The 16,622-nt window shown below is 42.2% G+C and overlaps 1 protein-coding gene across 1 annotated transcript; it reads right to left on the bottom strand.

Annotated features, from left to right (window-relative positions):
* Positions 1 to 4,350: 4,350 nt before the first annotated feature.
* Positions 4,351 to 16,346, bottom strand: LOC109635108 (extracellular matrix protein 2). The gene is made up of 10 exons (XM_069526048.1): positions 15,879 to 16,346; positions 15,587 to 15,726; positions 15,228 to 15,494; positions 14,881 to 15,127; positions 14,512 to 14,627; positions 12,371 to 12,503; positions 11,547 to 11,704; positions 11,254 to 11,393; positions 5,982 to 6,308; positions 4,351 to 5,156 (listed from the first exon to the last, which is right to left on the bottom strand). Exons 1-10 carry the CDS (start codon positions 16,090 to 16,092, stop codon positions 5,009 to 5,011), a joined length of 1,890 nt encoding a protein of 629 aa, XP_069382149.1. The 5' UTR covers positions 16,093 to 16,346; the 3' UTR covers positions 4,351 to 5,008.
* Between the last annotated feature and the right edge of the window lie 276 nt (positions 16,347 to 16,622).

The following is a 16,622-nucleotide window of genomic DNA, read 5'->3' as shown; positions in this document are numbered from 1 at the left end:
GGGGGGTGAACAAACAAAAAATGAATTCCTCAAAAAATCTGCCATAAAATGTAATATACCTCTATTCTGACCGTGTGAAATGAGAGGACATCGTGGTGCACAAGTATATTTGTGGTGAGCTGATTTCATTATATTACGGGGTAATTTATTCCCATCACAGTTTTGGTTCTCAGTGAAGATAAAAGAGATCATGCACGTTATTTAAACTTTATGTCTGAGGTCTGTAATTTGCACGTTTAAATGCTCTCAAAGACAATTTAGATAAAGACATCATAAAGACATGGAATCATCTGAAACAGTTCAGAGCGACTCCACTGCAGTTGAATACACTAGCATCGTGAGGGGAAACCAGTGTGGCTCTGATAGTGAAATATTGCAAAAATCAGTTTCTGTTCAAATTAAAACATCTTTTCTTCAGAGAGGTTATGGAGGTGAAATATATACTGACATAGTTCTATTTTTATAAAAGTATTGATGGCATATATTTCTTTTACATTTTTACAAAATTACTTTTTTCTATCACTGTTGGTCTGTATATAAAAAAACTCTAAGGTCAAACTTGTAGGAAGATTTTCTCAATAAAAGCCTCTCTGTCAGAGTTTTTTTCATCTTGTTCAGTGTAAAGGATGTTTGCTGAGTCGTATTTATTTTTTTCAACCACTCTTTGCTTGCATAACCCAGAGTTTCACATTTGTCTCTGATTAGTAGACTAGTGGGAGAGTACATGGTGATATTATCAAGCTCCACCAAGAAATCATGAAGCAAATGTATTTCAAGGACTGTGATTATAAAACGTATGATTTTGTGTCTTCGCCTAGTTCTCTATTAAATTTTGTTTTGGCGTAGATCAAGTGTTCCTCCTCACCGACTCTCTGATTTCCTCACAGTGTTGCCAGCACCCAGAGCAAGGCAATAAGTTTGGCGAGCCACAACCATCTGGGAACCTTTCTGATCCAATGCAGACTCACAAACACAGTCGTCTATTATCCCTGAGCTTTGCAGAAGTAGGACTGCGGTGCATTCAAATCCTGAAAACTGTTCCCCATCAGGTGGATGATGAGACTCACAGTCAGTTTAGGAACTGACATTTCACTTTGGGTGCAGTGTGCACAGTGGTAGAAGAGGCATGCAGACCAGATCAGTGCCCTGGAGTGTTGGCCAGGGATACTATTTTGATAACGCTGTAGATAGCATTCCTCCTTTCTAAGCTTCCCCTCTTTCTCCTGCCTTGTAGATTGAGTGTTACTCTTTGTTTCTCACCCTTTCATTCTCTCTCTCTCTCCCCATCTCACACTCTCTCTATCGTCCTCTCTGTCGTTCTCTTGCTCCCTCACTGTGGTTCAGTTGATTATGGTGTTGGTCTGGAGCTCCAGGGCTTGGCATCCAAATTAAACTTTTTTGTCCTACGAGTGTTTTCAAATTAAGTGTCTCCAGAGATTAGCACACCCACTCGTTAGCTCTTGCGTAGGTGCTGCCTTGCGTGCATGTGCCTTTGTGTGCAGGAGAACCAAGAATAATATTGACTAAACTGTTTTTGGGGGGTGTTTTTATTTGTTAATTTTTCTATTCCAAACTTAAAGTTTATTTCAAATTGAGTTTTCTTTTTCATATCTTTATTCAAGAGTGTGGTCTTTTAGTTCAAGAGCAGAACTAATTGATTTCATCTTCAGATTCTATTGGTTTCGCACAAAACCCAGCGCTTGTACTTAAATGTGCCCAGCTTGTGCTCACACTGTGCGCTTGCACTCAGATATTTAGCTTAGACCGATTTCCTGTACTCTCCTTCTCTTTGTGCTTATGCTGCTTCTGTGCGCTTGTGAAACATCTCCGCTATATTTCTCCTCTGCTCTTCAATCCTTTTCTTCTGCATTTGGATTGCAGGGGGGTGGGGGGTGCCTGGTTAAAGTACCTACTCCTATGGGAGTCTCCAAGAAGTAAAGCTAACACACAAATACAAGAAGGGAGTGTCCATTTCATTCTATGGTTGGAGAATATTGACGAAAAGCAGAGATGTCACTAATGCACACAAGTAGCATGAGCACGGGGAGAAGAGCTCAAGCTCCGAAGTGAAGAGCAGAAGCTGGAGTGAAGGAAATCTTTCTGAGATGCAAAATATCTCAGTGTAACCACACATTTGAGTACAAGCAGAGCAAATCTAAGCTATTTGAGTGCAAGCGCAGGGTTTGTGGTGAGAGCATTTCAAAGTCTAAACATGAAATCAATAGATCCCGCTCTCAAACTGGAAGACCTCGCTCTTGCATCAATTGACTGAAACCCCCCACAATTCCATGCTCATAAATGTTGCTTATCATCAAATATGAGCTCATCATGATCCAGAATAGTTGATCCTTCAGAATGGAACCCATTCTCATGTTCTAGCAAAGAAACTGTCCTCACTCTCCTCACAGTCGTCCTCTTCATCCTCGCCTGGCTTTATCTCATCAGGAAAGGAATTCTTTGCCTGTTTTTCTCTGTGTGTGTTCTGGTGCATTTTATTTTATCAGCCAGCACTTCCCCCCCATCCTCCAATAACAAACACAGGAAGCTGCTGTCGCCGGGTAGAACAGAACAGTGCATGAGAGAAGAGAAGCACTGCACTGCTCTATAGTCCCCTCACAAGCAGACTCCGGCCTCAGCTCGACAGGATGCAGGTTTACCACTTGATCATATCACACGCAGGGTGATGGATGGCACAGAAGTGGCAAACCTGTTGTGACTGGCCACGGAGGAATTTTTCTTGAGAGATACAAGATCATTTCAAAAGAATCCATTCGTGCAACAATACAAAGATGGGATTATGCAAAAATAAAAAAGAGCTGATGCAATTTGATCCTATTTTGGGCGAAGTTTGTGCTCTTCTTGTACGTGCAGGAGCTGCAGTATAAATACGAAAGAGTAGTTTCTTAGACAGTAATGTGCTGTTTGCAAAATGACTGTACAATTATGGAGAAGGAAGACTGCACCACATGCACAGGACGGAGAGCAGAAATCCAACATGTGATTACACGCCCAGACAGAGAGAGTGAAAAGTATAAATACATTTGTGTGCGTCTGTTCATGCTACATATTCAGACCATGCACTCACTGTGTTCTCAATAACTGTGTCAGCTACCGGCCTTTCAATACACCAGCTCCATTGTTACTCACTTATCTACCTCGCTCGGCCTCAGCCCTCCTCCCTCCGTTCCTCTCTCTGAGTGTGTTTGCAACCACATGTCTGCAGGGGACCTTCTGTTCTTCATTTAGAGCCGCACAAACACAGCTCTCTGTTGAAACCTTATACCTGGAGCCTGAGAACACGGCAAGTGCACGGGCTGCAAATTACGACTTCATCCAGTCAATGCGACTCAACATTTGATCATTTTAATTGCTCTGAGTGATATACTGCAAAGTGTGTTGTGTCTTTGCACGGCTGGGTTCACAAATTAAAGAGGCTCACCAAAAATATTGTTTGTTATTCTTTTTTTTGTCTCTGCGTGGAGACTGTGAGTACACGTATCATTTTTGATGCAGCATGAATTGCGGGAAGGCAGTTTAATCAAGTTGTCTACTTGTCAAGTTCACTTCAGGGCCTTCAGCTGAATTATTGATGTTAACGCAGGGATGAGAGGAATAAAAACGAAAGAGTTTAATGGAGAGTGGTTTCAGAAATCAACACCAGAGAGTGCAACAGGTTTTCAACTGATCACTGAGCTCAGAGCATCTCTAGAGGCTCCAAGATCATAGACTTGTTGAGACTAAAGAACTGTGTGTTGTTTCCATGTAGGAGGAAACAGAAACCATGAGGCAAGGGACAAACAGCAAGAAAGATGGACATTGAGATACAGTATTGGCAATAGATGCACAGAGAGAGAACATTGAGATCTGGGAAGTGGCTTGGTTAACGAGGCTGGCAGGGCACCAGAGCTCCAGTGGCTCTTGTGCCAAAATGGGGGGGGGGACCCCAGCTCTGAATGTGCTCCGCTCTCTGCCTTCACCTTCTCTGTTTTAAATCTCCTTCCCTCTCTGTCTTCCAACCACATCCAACTCAACTAGATCATCTTTCGCTGATGCTTTCTGAGAACAATCGCAGTACTGTGACTTAAAATTCAGCGTGTTGTTTGTCCCCTACAGCTCCACCCTGCCCCAACAGGTTTGTCAGCTTTTTTCCCCTGACTCCCCTACAGCTGACCCCAGTAATGTGCTGCCCCACTACTCCCATGCACATATACATACATACATAGGTCCCAATTACTGCACACACTCTCACTAAGTGAATGACGTCATCTGTGCATGTGTGGAGGCTCTGACTTGGCCTCGCTCACAGTCACAGTGACCTTATGTGTTTTTCCCGAGCGGCTGTTTGTAGATGTTTATGTTGAAGCCCATTGGGTGATAGAGAACCTGCACAATGTTTATGTTTTCCTTTCTAATGGGCTCCCCGGGATCACACTGTGTCACCAGATATTTTCTCGCTCTCGTCGGGACCCCCACGCTGCAGTCCCAACATTTCCCATGTCACATCCAAACACCCCCTTTGATACAGAGGCTCTTCCTGCTGCAGACTCAGACTGGAGACATGGCCTAATCCTCCTCCGTCAACATATTCAAGTATCACACACTTTAATAAAGAGAATGAAAACAGAGTCAAACCTGTGTTTTGAGCGGATCCAGATTCCACTGTAATCTATTATCCCTTTTAAACAACCGAGACAATTTTACATAATCAGTTAAATGACTGTGTAAATTACACATTGGTTTTAATATGGAGCAAAACATTACAGTTATTTCCATAATCACAGATGAGAAGCGAGAGAAAAAGATGGGTTTGGTGTTGGTAAAATGAAAGGAGTTCTTGCTGACTAAGCAAACTACATGATTTTTCTGCAAATAGCTCCTGATTTTAGAACGATTATAATGAGAGGAGCAGTGGAGGGAAAGGACCGAAAACCCTGATGATAATGCATGTATTTATTTTTAGTTTGTGTATCTGTGTGGTCTGGTGGTCAGATGTGTGCTCCTGCTGCAGCTACAGGACCAGTCCCTGGCCCTGAATCAGACAGGAGAAGGTATTTGGTGGAATCTTCTCCATTTCCAGTGGATTATTTTCCAAGTGGACCGAAGCCAAGGTCGAGCCGGAGTTATGAGGATGGCACACTCCCCACCGCTTCACCTGCCTGGGAGCACAACACACAAACACTTGAATTTAGATATAAGTCATACTGAATTCTATATATCTAATGGACACTTGTACCCTATAGGAGCTACTTGTGTATAGTTCTTTTAAATTCACATAGTCAACCAGATGTAAGACCTGAACATTATATCTTCTGATTGAAAATACATGAAAAGAGATAGAGAAAGAATATGAAGACAGCAAAAGTAATGGATAAATTGCTAATCTAAAATAAGAAAATTAATTAATAGTTATTGTTAAAGTTAAATGATTAGGTGCAAAAAGTAGTTGACAAAGAATAAAACATCCAAATCCCATCTCTCCACTTGTCACACATGAAAGGCAAGCGGAAAATGTCTGGAAAATTGGGTCATGTCTGAAAACAGTTTGTTTCTTTGAACGACTCTTCTTCTTTATTCTTTCAGTGAAGTTACAGCTTTGAAATATGTACATGATACAGGGATTCCAGGTTGTCTTTCCAAAGAAAACAAAGGGTGATTCTACTTTTTAAAATAATCACTGGGTCTTTGAAACAGGAATGAGACAAGACTTTCAGAGCGGTTCTTAGGTCACTTCTCTGCAGTGGTGTGCTGACGGATGTTGGCCAAGTTTTTTGTTTGAAGTACACGCATCGAGTTGGGCTGCTGACCACAATAACAAACTCAAGGTCATGGACATCGTAATTGCTGCTTTGTTTACCATTATGTGTGATGAATATGCTAGAATTTGCTTAGAATCATTTCCAAAGGGAGCCTCACTTGCAGAGCTAAAGGACAAAATTTCACTTCAGTCCTTAACACTAAATTGACAGTAGTTGTGATTCTACCTGATCTGGTTGTTGTCCAGTCTGAGCACCTGCAGGTTCTTAAACCGCCGCACACAGTGAGGGACTTCCTGCAGGCGATTGTTGTCCAACAGGAGCTCACCCAGGGAGCGGTAGGTTCCAACAAAGGACAGTTGCTCTATACCCTCGTTGCTCAATACATTGTGGGATAACTGGAGGGATCGTAGCCCGGGCCGCAGGTGGCGGAATGCAAAGGTGGGGATGTGCCTGATGTCGTTGTGTTGGACGTTCAGTTTGTGGAGAGGACGAGGCAGATTCATAGGGACAGAGGTGAACTGGTTGTAGGACAGGTCCAAGGTTTCCAGGGACCTGAGGAGAAAAAACACACTGAATAATCATGATTGTCAGAGAAGTACGAGAAGACCTCTTACTGTCAGTAAGGGATGGAGGCAGGAGTGCATAGTGGGAGTCTAAGACACGTGGGAGACATGGGGAGCAGTGGGGGAGAACATAATGGGGCCTGGTAAAGGGTATGCAAATGTTTAGTTAGTGCGAATAAGACTGAACACTCATGGAGAGAGGAGCACATCTCAGTGGTCTGGGGCAGAGATGCAGCACAGAGCTTCAGTGTTCTCATTGGAAGACACAGCTGTTGTGAGTTTGCGGTACAGCTCACAGCAGGAGATGGACCTCATTTCCTGTTCTTTCCACCTTTTCACAGACCAGACCCAACAGCCAATGAACTCAGAGCATCGTCAGGAGGCCAGCCAACGACCACGCAGTGGAGTGAAATCAAGAGTGGAGGATCACAGACGCTTACACTGGCATGTGACTGACTGACGTTCAGTGCCTCAGCATTTCTGCTGCTAAGTGTCTTACGGTAAGACCTCTGCATTAACTCTCAACCCTTGAACTTTGCAATGCCCAGGATGCACTGCTGTTTTTACCCCATAAGAGGATGTACAACAATGCCAAGGAATTACAATCCCTGAATTGACCAAAATATTATTATACCATGCAAACAATTCAGTCCATGGACATGTTTTTCAACCATACCCATGACATTTTGAATGACAATGAACAGTTGATTTCATTTCACTGAACCAACAAAGGGTCCAACAAAGAACCAATTTTTGCTGATGTTCTTCAGGGCACCCTTCATGAACCATCAAATGGTTATTTGACACATGCTTGGGGGTTCCTTATACAACTGTATGCAGAAATGGTTCTTTAAACAACCTCTGGCTAAAAGGTTAGCATCATTTCAAACAACTTTTTTTGGCTCCAGGTAGCACCTTTATTTTTCTGTGTGTGTATGAATTAATTTCAGATAATTGGTCTGTGTTGCAGGAAAGGTCATGGTTTGCATTGGTCGTTCCTCCCTCAGTTACAGTGAACAAGGTCCAGTGTGGAGGTTAGTTACCTCTCTGCTTGACGGTGGTGTAATAAAACATCACCTCAACATAAAACATCACGGGTGGAGACACAGGGGAAAGAGCACAACGGCGGATTGAACTCAAAATACACTTGAGCCAACACTCACTCACTGCACAGCAGGCCTTTTGTGTAACTTACACATTTTGTGGCAGTTATGGATTCCTGTGAAAAATGTGTTTCTGCTTGAAAATTTAAACCCCAACATATATCACTTGATCCGTCCTCCGTGCTGGTTGGCTGGTGTTGATTTGTGCTCCCCTTCTTTGCCAGGAAGCTCAGAGGCAGTCCGCTCAGAGCTCCACATGGTAATGATGAGGTATTAATGAGGGACACACAGTCCTCTCCTCTCAGAGGACCCCACCCTCTACACCCCCACCCACTGTCTCACTCACTCTCACACACACACACGGAACATGTTATGACAATTAGATGATGTGTGAATATCAAACTAACAAACAAGCCTCGACACAATCTATTTCCAGGATTCATTTATAAGTTCATCTCTGAAATATTCATAGCGAAGCAAAAAAGCTATCACACAAAATCCAAAGTTTATTGCGTGCATGAATTTGTGTGTGTGTCCATGTTTAAGTGCAAAGCGCAGCCAGGAGTAATCAAACTGCTCTGCTTATCCTAAGGATGTTGGGTTCTAACAGGAACCAGCTCACAGGGATTATACACACTTTGGGAACCAAACCAGGATAGGTGGTGTAGCCAGGCGGAGCAGCTGCGCCAAGCCGGGTGCACAGACCAAGACTTGATTTAAATAATGGTTTGATGGATGGATGATGGCAGAGTAAGGGTTTAGCTATATTGTGTCATTATGGTGCAAGCTTCTGTGCACACTGAATGTATTAACATAGATTGATGTGTGGTATTTTTGGCCGTCACATCTGTTTAATACAGACTGAAGCACATTTGGATTAATTTGTACACTGAATATGACTGTGGCTGTACTTAGTGAATGGTGTTCGCCCACTGTGAGTTTACTTCTATGTCTAGTGCACATAAATCAATGTCACATTTAAATGTTAACTGAATTACCAAGAGGTTTTCACATGTGTGTGTTGCTTCATCTTTGTGTGGTGGTGGGCTTGTTATGCCACGTTAGCTTATTGCGAAAACCAATTTGTGGTGATCTGAAGATAAAAGAGCTTTCATTACATGTCCTGTCAGGCTCCGACACGTCATGACGCAACAGAGCTTTGATGTGATAAGTGAACCTGTGCCTCCATGCAGTCAGTGTGAGCCTGCAGCGATGCTAAATCTAACCACAGATCCTTTTCAACAACTGCCTCTCAGTCAAAATGGCATGGATGAAAATTTAAGGAATATATTTCTATATAAAATTCAATCAGCATGTAATCACTTTCAGTTTAAACATAAAGTCAAACAAATTAAGACAGTTTCTGTGTCAATTGTCAATTAATTCAGCCACCACAGTTTTACTGTTTTCTTTTTTTTAGTTATTGACACATGTTAAATTGTATAACACGCAAAGTATAAGCCAGATCACACTTTCCAATAAAAATGTCAAATCAAAACTAATTGAAAACATATAACCCGCAAAATATTATTATTATGGACATTTGGGATGACTGACTATGCAATTGTTTATGTTGCTTTCATCAGTGAAAGTAACTTGAAACGTGGTTCTGGGGGCTGGCAGCAATGATGTGATCATGATTCAATTTTGAGCAAATGCAGAGAAATTTAACAGATATTTGAGCTGACAGCTTCATAAAAAGATGGGAAGTGTGTGTGTGTGTGTGTGTGTGTTTGTGTTTGACAATGAAAGAAAGACATGTTGGCTCTTGGTGCAAAATCATGCTACTGCAGATGTGGATTCCCTTACAATCATCTACTAGACACATGCACAGGGATGCACAAATGTTAATAGAGGTGAGAGAAGTACTCAGGGCCTTTGGTAAAAAGTATAAAAGTACGTGAGTGTTATCCTCAAGTATTTTTGAAAGTACATGCATTAAAAACTGTGGTTGTATGCCCTCATCATCATACATCATACATGAGGTCACCGTGACCAACCGAAATCTAATCAGTTAATCTTTCAGTCCAAGTGAAAACTGGTCAAAATTTGAAAAAATTCCCTAAAGGCAGACTTGGCATATCAAGATGCGAGAAACATGTTTTTTGAGACCATCATGACCTGTAACCACACAAATCTAATGAGTTCTTCCATGGGGCCAAGTGAACATTTGTCGAAAATTTGAAAAAATGTCCTCAAGGAGTTTTTGAGATTATTGGGTTCACAAGAATGGGACAGATGGCCGGACGACCTGAAAACATAATGTTCTGGGTACAAAAACATGGCTACTGGAAACCAGAAAATAAACATATCTTAGCTGAACTATGAGGCTGTAATACACAAAGTGATCACAGTTTACATGCAGTTATAATGAGGTGAGGTGCTGCATGAGACAGATCCAGGGTCCAAGCTGCTCTCCCCAGATCCCTGTAACCTCCAGTATATCCTCCACTCGTACCTCCGATCCCTGCAGCCCAGCAAGAGGCAACAATAACACTGACTTCATGACAGGGAACAGAGGCGCTCCACTAACCAGAACCAGCACACTGCAGTTTATTATTTTTCTTCAGACAATTTACTTTTCATTCTGTCGCTCCCTCTTTTCATTCCCTTTCTGTCTGTTTTTCCACACACCTCTGCAGAGCAACATGAGGATTTCATTTTTCCGCAAAATTCAACATGGGTTTAATCGTCATGTGCAGAACAGCATATAATCCAATTACCTGACCTTTGCCCTCTCAGGTGTCCTCTCCTGCAGTGTTAGTGGAGAACGGGTCAAGTACAGTTTGTTCAGTTTTCTTTGCAGCGCTGAGGGCAGCTTTTAAAGGAAGGAGTCTAATAAGCCCAATGGGAAAGCTGCCACTCTCACCACTAATGAGGTCAAGTGTCAGGCGTCAAATACACTTGAGTCAGAAGTCAAATGTGGAGTTGACTGAGGGGGACAGAGCCGTCTCTTCCCCGTCCCTGAGGTTTTTTATCTTCCCTCTGAGATGACAACATGTCATCATTTCTTCAGTCAGATTTTGCCTGAATACATTTACTCAGCTTTAGATTTCTACACTTCTTCCTGTGGCAAATCCTTCATTCATTTTATAACATTAAGCTATTTCTCCATCCTGTCTTACATTCTCTCTCTTCCTGCATTTTCTTCTACTCAGTTTTCCCTGAATCTCAAACTGTGGTGCACAAGGATCCGAGGGAGCAAAGAAAAACCCACTGGAATTCACTATATTTAAACATTACACACACACACACACACACACACACACACACACACACACACACACACACACACACACACACACACACAGACACCATCTAGAAACATTGAGACAAACACAGAAATACAGACACACGTATGTATGCAGGCACAACATTGCCCCCGAGCTATCCCTCACATGTCTGCTCGTCTAAGCTGACAAGGTCATAACATCTACATGTGTGAGAGAGATGGAAGGAGGAGAAGATGAAGAAGATGAAGAATGTGTGACAGATTGATACCTAAACATGTTAAAGGAGATAAAAGAGTACTGATGTGGATAATGTGAGTGTTTTTATGAATTACATGTGTCAGTCTCTGATACTGATAGTTACTATGAGTTACTACTGAAATGAGAGGAATAGGAAACGGCTCTCTTTGGAGATGGATCATCTTTTGACAGAAATGTGTTATTTGAAGTGCCACAAAAATCAAAACTCAACAAAAGGATCCAGACTCCGAGAAAAAACCAGTCCCCCCTCTTGTGGCTGACAGAGGGACTGCATTTAAATGGATGGATGGATGGATGGATGAATGAGTGGGTGGGTGGGTGGGGTGGTGGACTGACATACTTGACATGGATCCAGGCGCTGTTACCAATCCGTTGCTCATGCAGCAGGTTGTGACTCAGGTCCAGCACTTTCAGATGGACACAGCCTCTCAGTGGCTCCTCTGACACCTCAACAATCTGGTTTCCATTCATATCCAACTCCTGGATGAAGGAAAAAAGAAAGATGGTGAAACTACTCTCATCCTTGTGTCAGTACCTGGTTTTAAGTACAATTCTGAATCCCAGCCGGCTCCTGCAGGAGATTCTCACGTATAATGGAGGAGGATTCGGTTCGGTAAAGTTATATGAGTGCACCTGAAGAGAGCGAGGAAGGCCCAGAGGGAGCGAACGAAAGCGGTTGTTGTCCAACTGGAGACTCAGGAGCTTCTTTAGAGGTCTGAAGGCGAGCGGTGACACACTGCCGTCATGAAGAATATTTTCCTCCAGCTCCAGACTCAACAGGTTCCTCAGACCTGGATATAAAATAAAAAACATTATTTAAAAAACGAGGTGCTTTCCAAGTTAAAAATGAAAAACTGAAGGCAAACAATAGGAAACAATTTAAAAGCTATTTTGATCAGGTTACGACCGGGCACACATGGTGTCAAAAGAGACAAAATGTGCTTAAATGTGAGTCTGAAATGGGCCTTTTACTAAATAAATAATAAAACCAATCCTAAAATTGACTGGAAGCCAATGAAGAAAAGCTAAAATCAGTAATATGCTCTCTGCTAGCAGATTTAATGAGGAGTCTGGCTGCTGTGTTTTGGACAAGCTGTAATTCATGTGGAATCTGTCGGCTCAGGCAGGTGAATAGAGAATTGCAATAATCCAAACAAGAGGCAATAAAAAGATGAATGACATCTCTAGGTTTCTTCTCGTTAAAACACGACGATCTTTGAACGTTTCCTGAGCAGCAGAAAACTCAACTGGACAACTGTGTTGACGATTATTTAAGGTGAGGTCATTGTTAAAGGTGACACCAAGATTTTTACGATTGTAGCCAATGTTTTGGGAAAGAGAACCCAGTTGCTTCACGGTGTGGGTACTGACTGTGTCAGGGCCAGAGGGGAGTAATAAATCATAAGCACAATTTTGAGAGAAGCCTTTTATTTGTCAGTCCTGCACTCGACTCCTACCTTTGAAACAGTCAGGTGTGAGTGCAGTGAGCTTGTTGCTGTTCATCTTGAGCTCCGTGAGAGACGGCGGCAGTGGTGGGATCCTGGTGAGCTGGTTGCCATCCAGGTTAAGTTTTTTCAGAAAGGTCAAGTTCTACATGACACGCAGCAAAAAAAAAAGAAAAGAAAAAAGAGGTGGATTTACAGGCCAGGGAGATTAAACAGACAAAAATGGACACTTCTTTTGAAAATCCATAATTTCACATCCCTCTCGCCAAGCAGGACACAATCACAGCTGACAGAAATACACCAAATGAGAGAATGTCAGACCCGTGCATCTCCTCCATGTCATCTATCATGTTGTATTTTTGGTAAAGCTGCTCAGTGTGGCTCCTCAGTGAAAGCTGCTGCGGTCGGTGTGTGTGTCAAGTAAAAGCAGTGGACGGCATCTTTTGCAGGATCCTTCTAGCCAGGCCATCGGTCCTCTGTCATTACCGGGATGCAAGGAGAAAATTTTCTCCAAAAAAAAGAAAAAAAGAAGAAATCCCTAAAAATAATTTCCTTTTATTCTCTACATCATTGGCTGCAGCTGTTTTCCAACAGGTTTGTCTCAGCCAATACCGTGAGAGGATGTCAATGGTGGTGTGTAATGATTGGTCAGAGTGTGGCGGGCTGCCTCCGTGTGGTCAGGATCTGTGTCATTTGGAGGTTAGACCAGGGGTTATTCTTAGAGAGGATTAGTTAATGCAATTTTCAGTGCTCTTTTATTACCGTAATGATACAGGAAGCAGCCTAACTTTTGTTTTAATTAGATGCAAACTAGCTTGTAAAACTGTCTTATAACTCACAAGTTCACTCATTTCACATGTAGCAGGCTGCAGAATCCCATGACCCCCACAAGAAGGAGTTTTTTTATGTCAATATCAGATCAGTTCTATATGTGTTTACCACCTATAAAAATAAAATACAATAAAAGCAGCTGCAAATGCCCTGTTTGGGTTTTGCACCGACTCAATAAGACCATAAATCTGCATTACTGTCTATTGCACTACATTGCACTCATGCTTTACTGTACAATGTATATTTGTATATTTTTACTACTTTGATATATATGTTTTTTAACTCTTAAAACTTTAAAAAAACATGGTAATACTATTGGAAGGCAAAAAAAGAGTTTCATTGTACAGGGACTCTACATATGACAATAAACACTTTTACTTTTACACATGCAGTAACACTGTAAAGCTAAAACAATTGAACATTACTGCCACACTTTAACATCTTGTGCATGTCTGACACTCAATCAATCCATCCATCCATTATCTATAGCTGATAATAGCCAGCGCATCACAGGGCCAACATAGAGACAAACAACCATTCACAAAATTTACAGTCTCCAATCAACCCAACCCCAATTTGCATGTCTGATGTCAGAGCACCAGAGAAAACCCACACAGACACTAGGAGAAACAGAGGAACACCACGGTCAAACTGGGATTCAAACCAGGAACCTTCTTGCTGTGAGGGGACAGGACTAACCACTGCACCTCCGCCCAACACTCAATTTAATGCTCAAAATAGAAACAGAATAAAGGTTATTTTCGCTGTGTGGAACTTCTTTCTTTCTTTCCTTCTTTCCTTTTTCCCTTGTGAATTCTATCGCACCATGCAACCCTTTAGTATTTTAAAGCAACACTATGCAACTTATAATAGCAGCTTCCAAATTAGTTAGCTGCTACACTGACTTGCAAAAGAGAGAATCCCTGTTAAAGAGTAATGCCAAACTAAATAGATCAGTTAAAAAGACTTAGAAGTCATTAAACACCAGCATTTATCTCCAATATTCAGCAAGGAAACTTTTAAAAGATCAGGAATTCTAAACAGTCTGGTTTATTTGTTACAGCTGAGGCTCCTCTAGTTCAGGAAGCCGGGGATGATGGGTAATATCCACTGTTTACTTGTTTTCCACATGAAAAAACAAGTAATTGCTCAGATGAACATATGTGGCTGCAGGGGGCGCTGCTGCTTGAGTGGCAGAGAGTTGTACATTCAAACATCATTCAACCTACAGGAGACAACTTTACAGATGTGGTGCACAGTTCTTTAAGGTCACCACTGCTGTGTGGGATGAATCAGATGAAATGCGGAGCAGAGATACTCACAGTCAGGGGCTTTTCACTGAAAGACTCATCGTCCAGCTTGTTTTTGCTCAGGTCCAGTGTGTCAAGTTTCGACAGGCCAGAGAAAACTTGTGGCTCGAGGCTTCTGATGTTGTTTTCTACAAAGATAAATCACATTATTGTATAAGGTGTAGTTCACACCATAGTTCACACAGTAGCCTGTAAGTTTGTAATATGCTGTGATAAGTATTTGGACAGGACTTGACTCAGACGTCATCGTGACACATTTGTGCTGGAACTTTTCGGTCAATGAACTTTGTCAGAGAAAAAAGAATCACATCAGCTTTCCGTTAATAATTTACATTACACACACACACACACACACAGACACACACACAGACACACACACACCTGCCATGTCCAGCTTTGTGGCCTCCAGGTTGTGGATGATTGGCAGGTGAGTCATGCCGATGCCCCTGCAGCTGATTTCTGTGTCAGTGGTCTGACACTCGCCAAGAGGAGACTCTGTGAAGCTACTGTGGGTTTCTGTTTGATTGGTGGGAGGCTCAGTGGCCTCTTCCTCTTCCTCTTCCTCCTCTTCCTCTTCTTCTACCTCTTCCTCTTCTTCCTCCTCCTCCTCCTCTTCTTCTTCCTCTTCCTGAAACAAAAAATTGATAGAATTACTGATGGATAAGTGCCTCATTAAATAAGTTGAAAACAAAAGAAATCGTCTCATTTGTCAGAAAAAAGAATGAAACCTCTTCTTCTTCATCGTCATCGTCATCATCATCGTCGTCATCATCATCATCGTCATCATCATCGTCATCATCATCATCATCGTCATCGTCATCGTCATCGTCATCATCATCCTCCTCCTCTTCCTCCTCCTCCTCCTTCTCTTTCTTTGGATCCATCAGCCTCTTCTTATGAGCATGAAGTTCTCTCAGTACAGCCATGAGGGCACTGGATTGCTCTTCTGCTTTTCCACGCTTCCTCCAGCCCATCAGTGGTTGCCCCATTCCTGCCTATAATGATACAAATACACCCACATTTTAAATCTAAGGAGTAAATCAGTGTAAATAAACACATACTTAAAGATGTGTTTGTCAGTTCGTACTATTCTATATGCGTTGGCTTCCACTGTAGCTGCATGATTGGTCCTCCCCCAGGCTCCTCTCCTTCTTCTACCAGCCTCCACGTTTCTTTGCTGCTCAATCTCCTTTTCGGCCTCCAAATTCAGATGCTCATCCTCACTCTCTTCATCAGAAAGATGACACCGAGGGTGAGGGGCACAATTAGAGACATAAATTAATCAAAAAGTATGGAAGTATGATCTAAATAACTTAAAAATAGTTCAGTTATTAAAAGAATTTTCTTTCGAGAACATGCAGACAAAAAAAACAGCTTACCGGCAGGAAGCGTTGTTCTTGAAACATGTGGATCTGACCAGGTCACACCTGTATCAGTTCCTGTTGGAAGAGCGGCTGCTGTTTCTATATCAGGTGCCTCAGAAGAGGTTTCAAGGTGAGCATCCATCAGAGCATCATCAGAGTTCAGGCTTAGTCCTGATAAAATTGTGCCGCTCACACAAATGACCATGATCCATATCCCTGGTGTCTTCATTTCTGGATCAATTCAAGTTTTGGAGAAAAACGTCCCAGAGCTTTTAGATCATCAGCGAATCCACAGAAAGTCGACAATTGTACCAAACTGAAGAAACTAAAAGAAACTGTAGTGAGTGAAATAGTCAGAAAACCCTAGAATTTCAGATTATTAACACAGAGTCAAAGCTGTGGTGAAGTTTCTCCACAGTGACATATTGCACATGTTCCCTCTCAGAGTGAACTGAAGAAAGAGTGAGAGGATGGGGAGGAATATCCAGCAGGCCGAGAGATACAAAAAAAAATAAACCCTCACATTGTTAATAAGGGCCCTGGTTCATCGCACCATGAAATACACAGACCCGCCCTGCTCCTCCTCGTCTCCTCGGCCTTTCATAACTGTCTGCTAAAACCGGGTGGAAAGACAGAGGTTTGTGGAGGTGATAAGAGACAAACAACATAAAAACAGCAATACAATAACTTTCATACACATGCGATAGGTTCTAGTTGGACGCTGTCCTGTAGTTTGACAGATGAATTCATGATCGGCTG

Source organism: Paralichthys olivaceus, chromosome 6, assembly GCF_024713975.1.
Source record: "Paralichthys olivaceus isolate ysfri-2021 chromosome 6, ASM2471397v2, whole genome shotgun sequence".
NCBI classification, from domain to species: Eukaryota; Metazoa; Chordata; class Actinopteri; order Pleuronectiformes; family Paralichthyidae; genus Paralichthys; species Paralichthys olivaceus.
The sequence above is the reverse complement of the archived record's forward strand: the minus strand, read 5'-3'. Positions and strand labels throughout refer to the sequence as shown.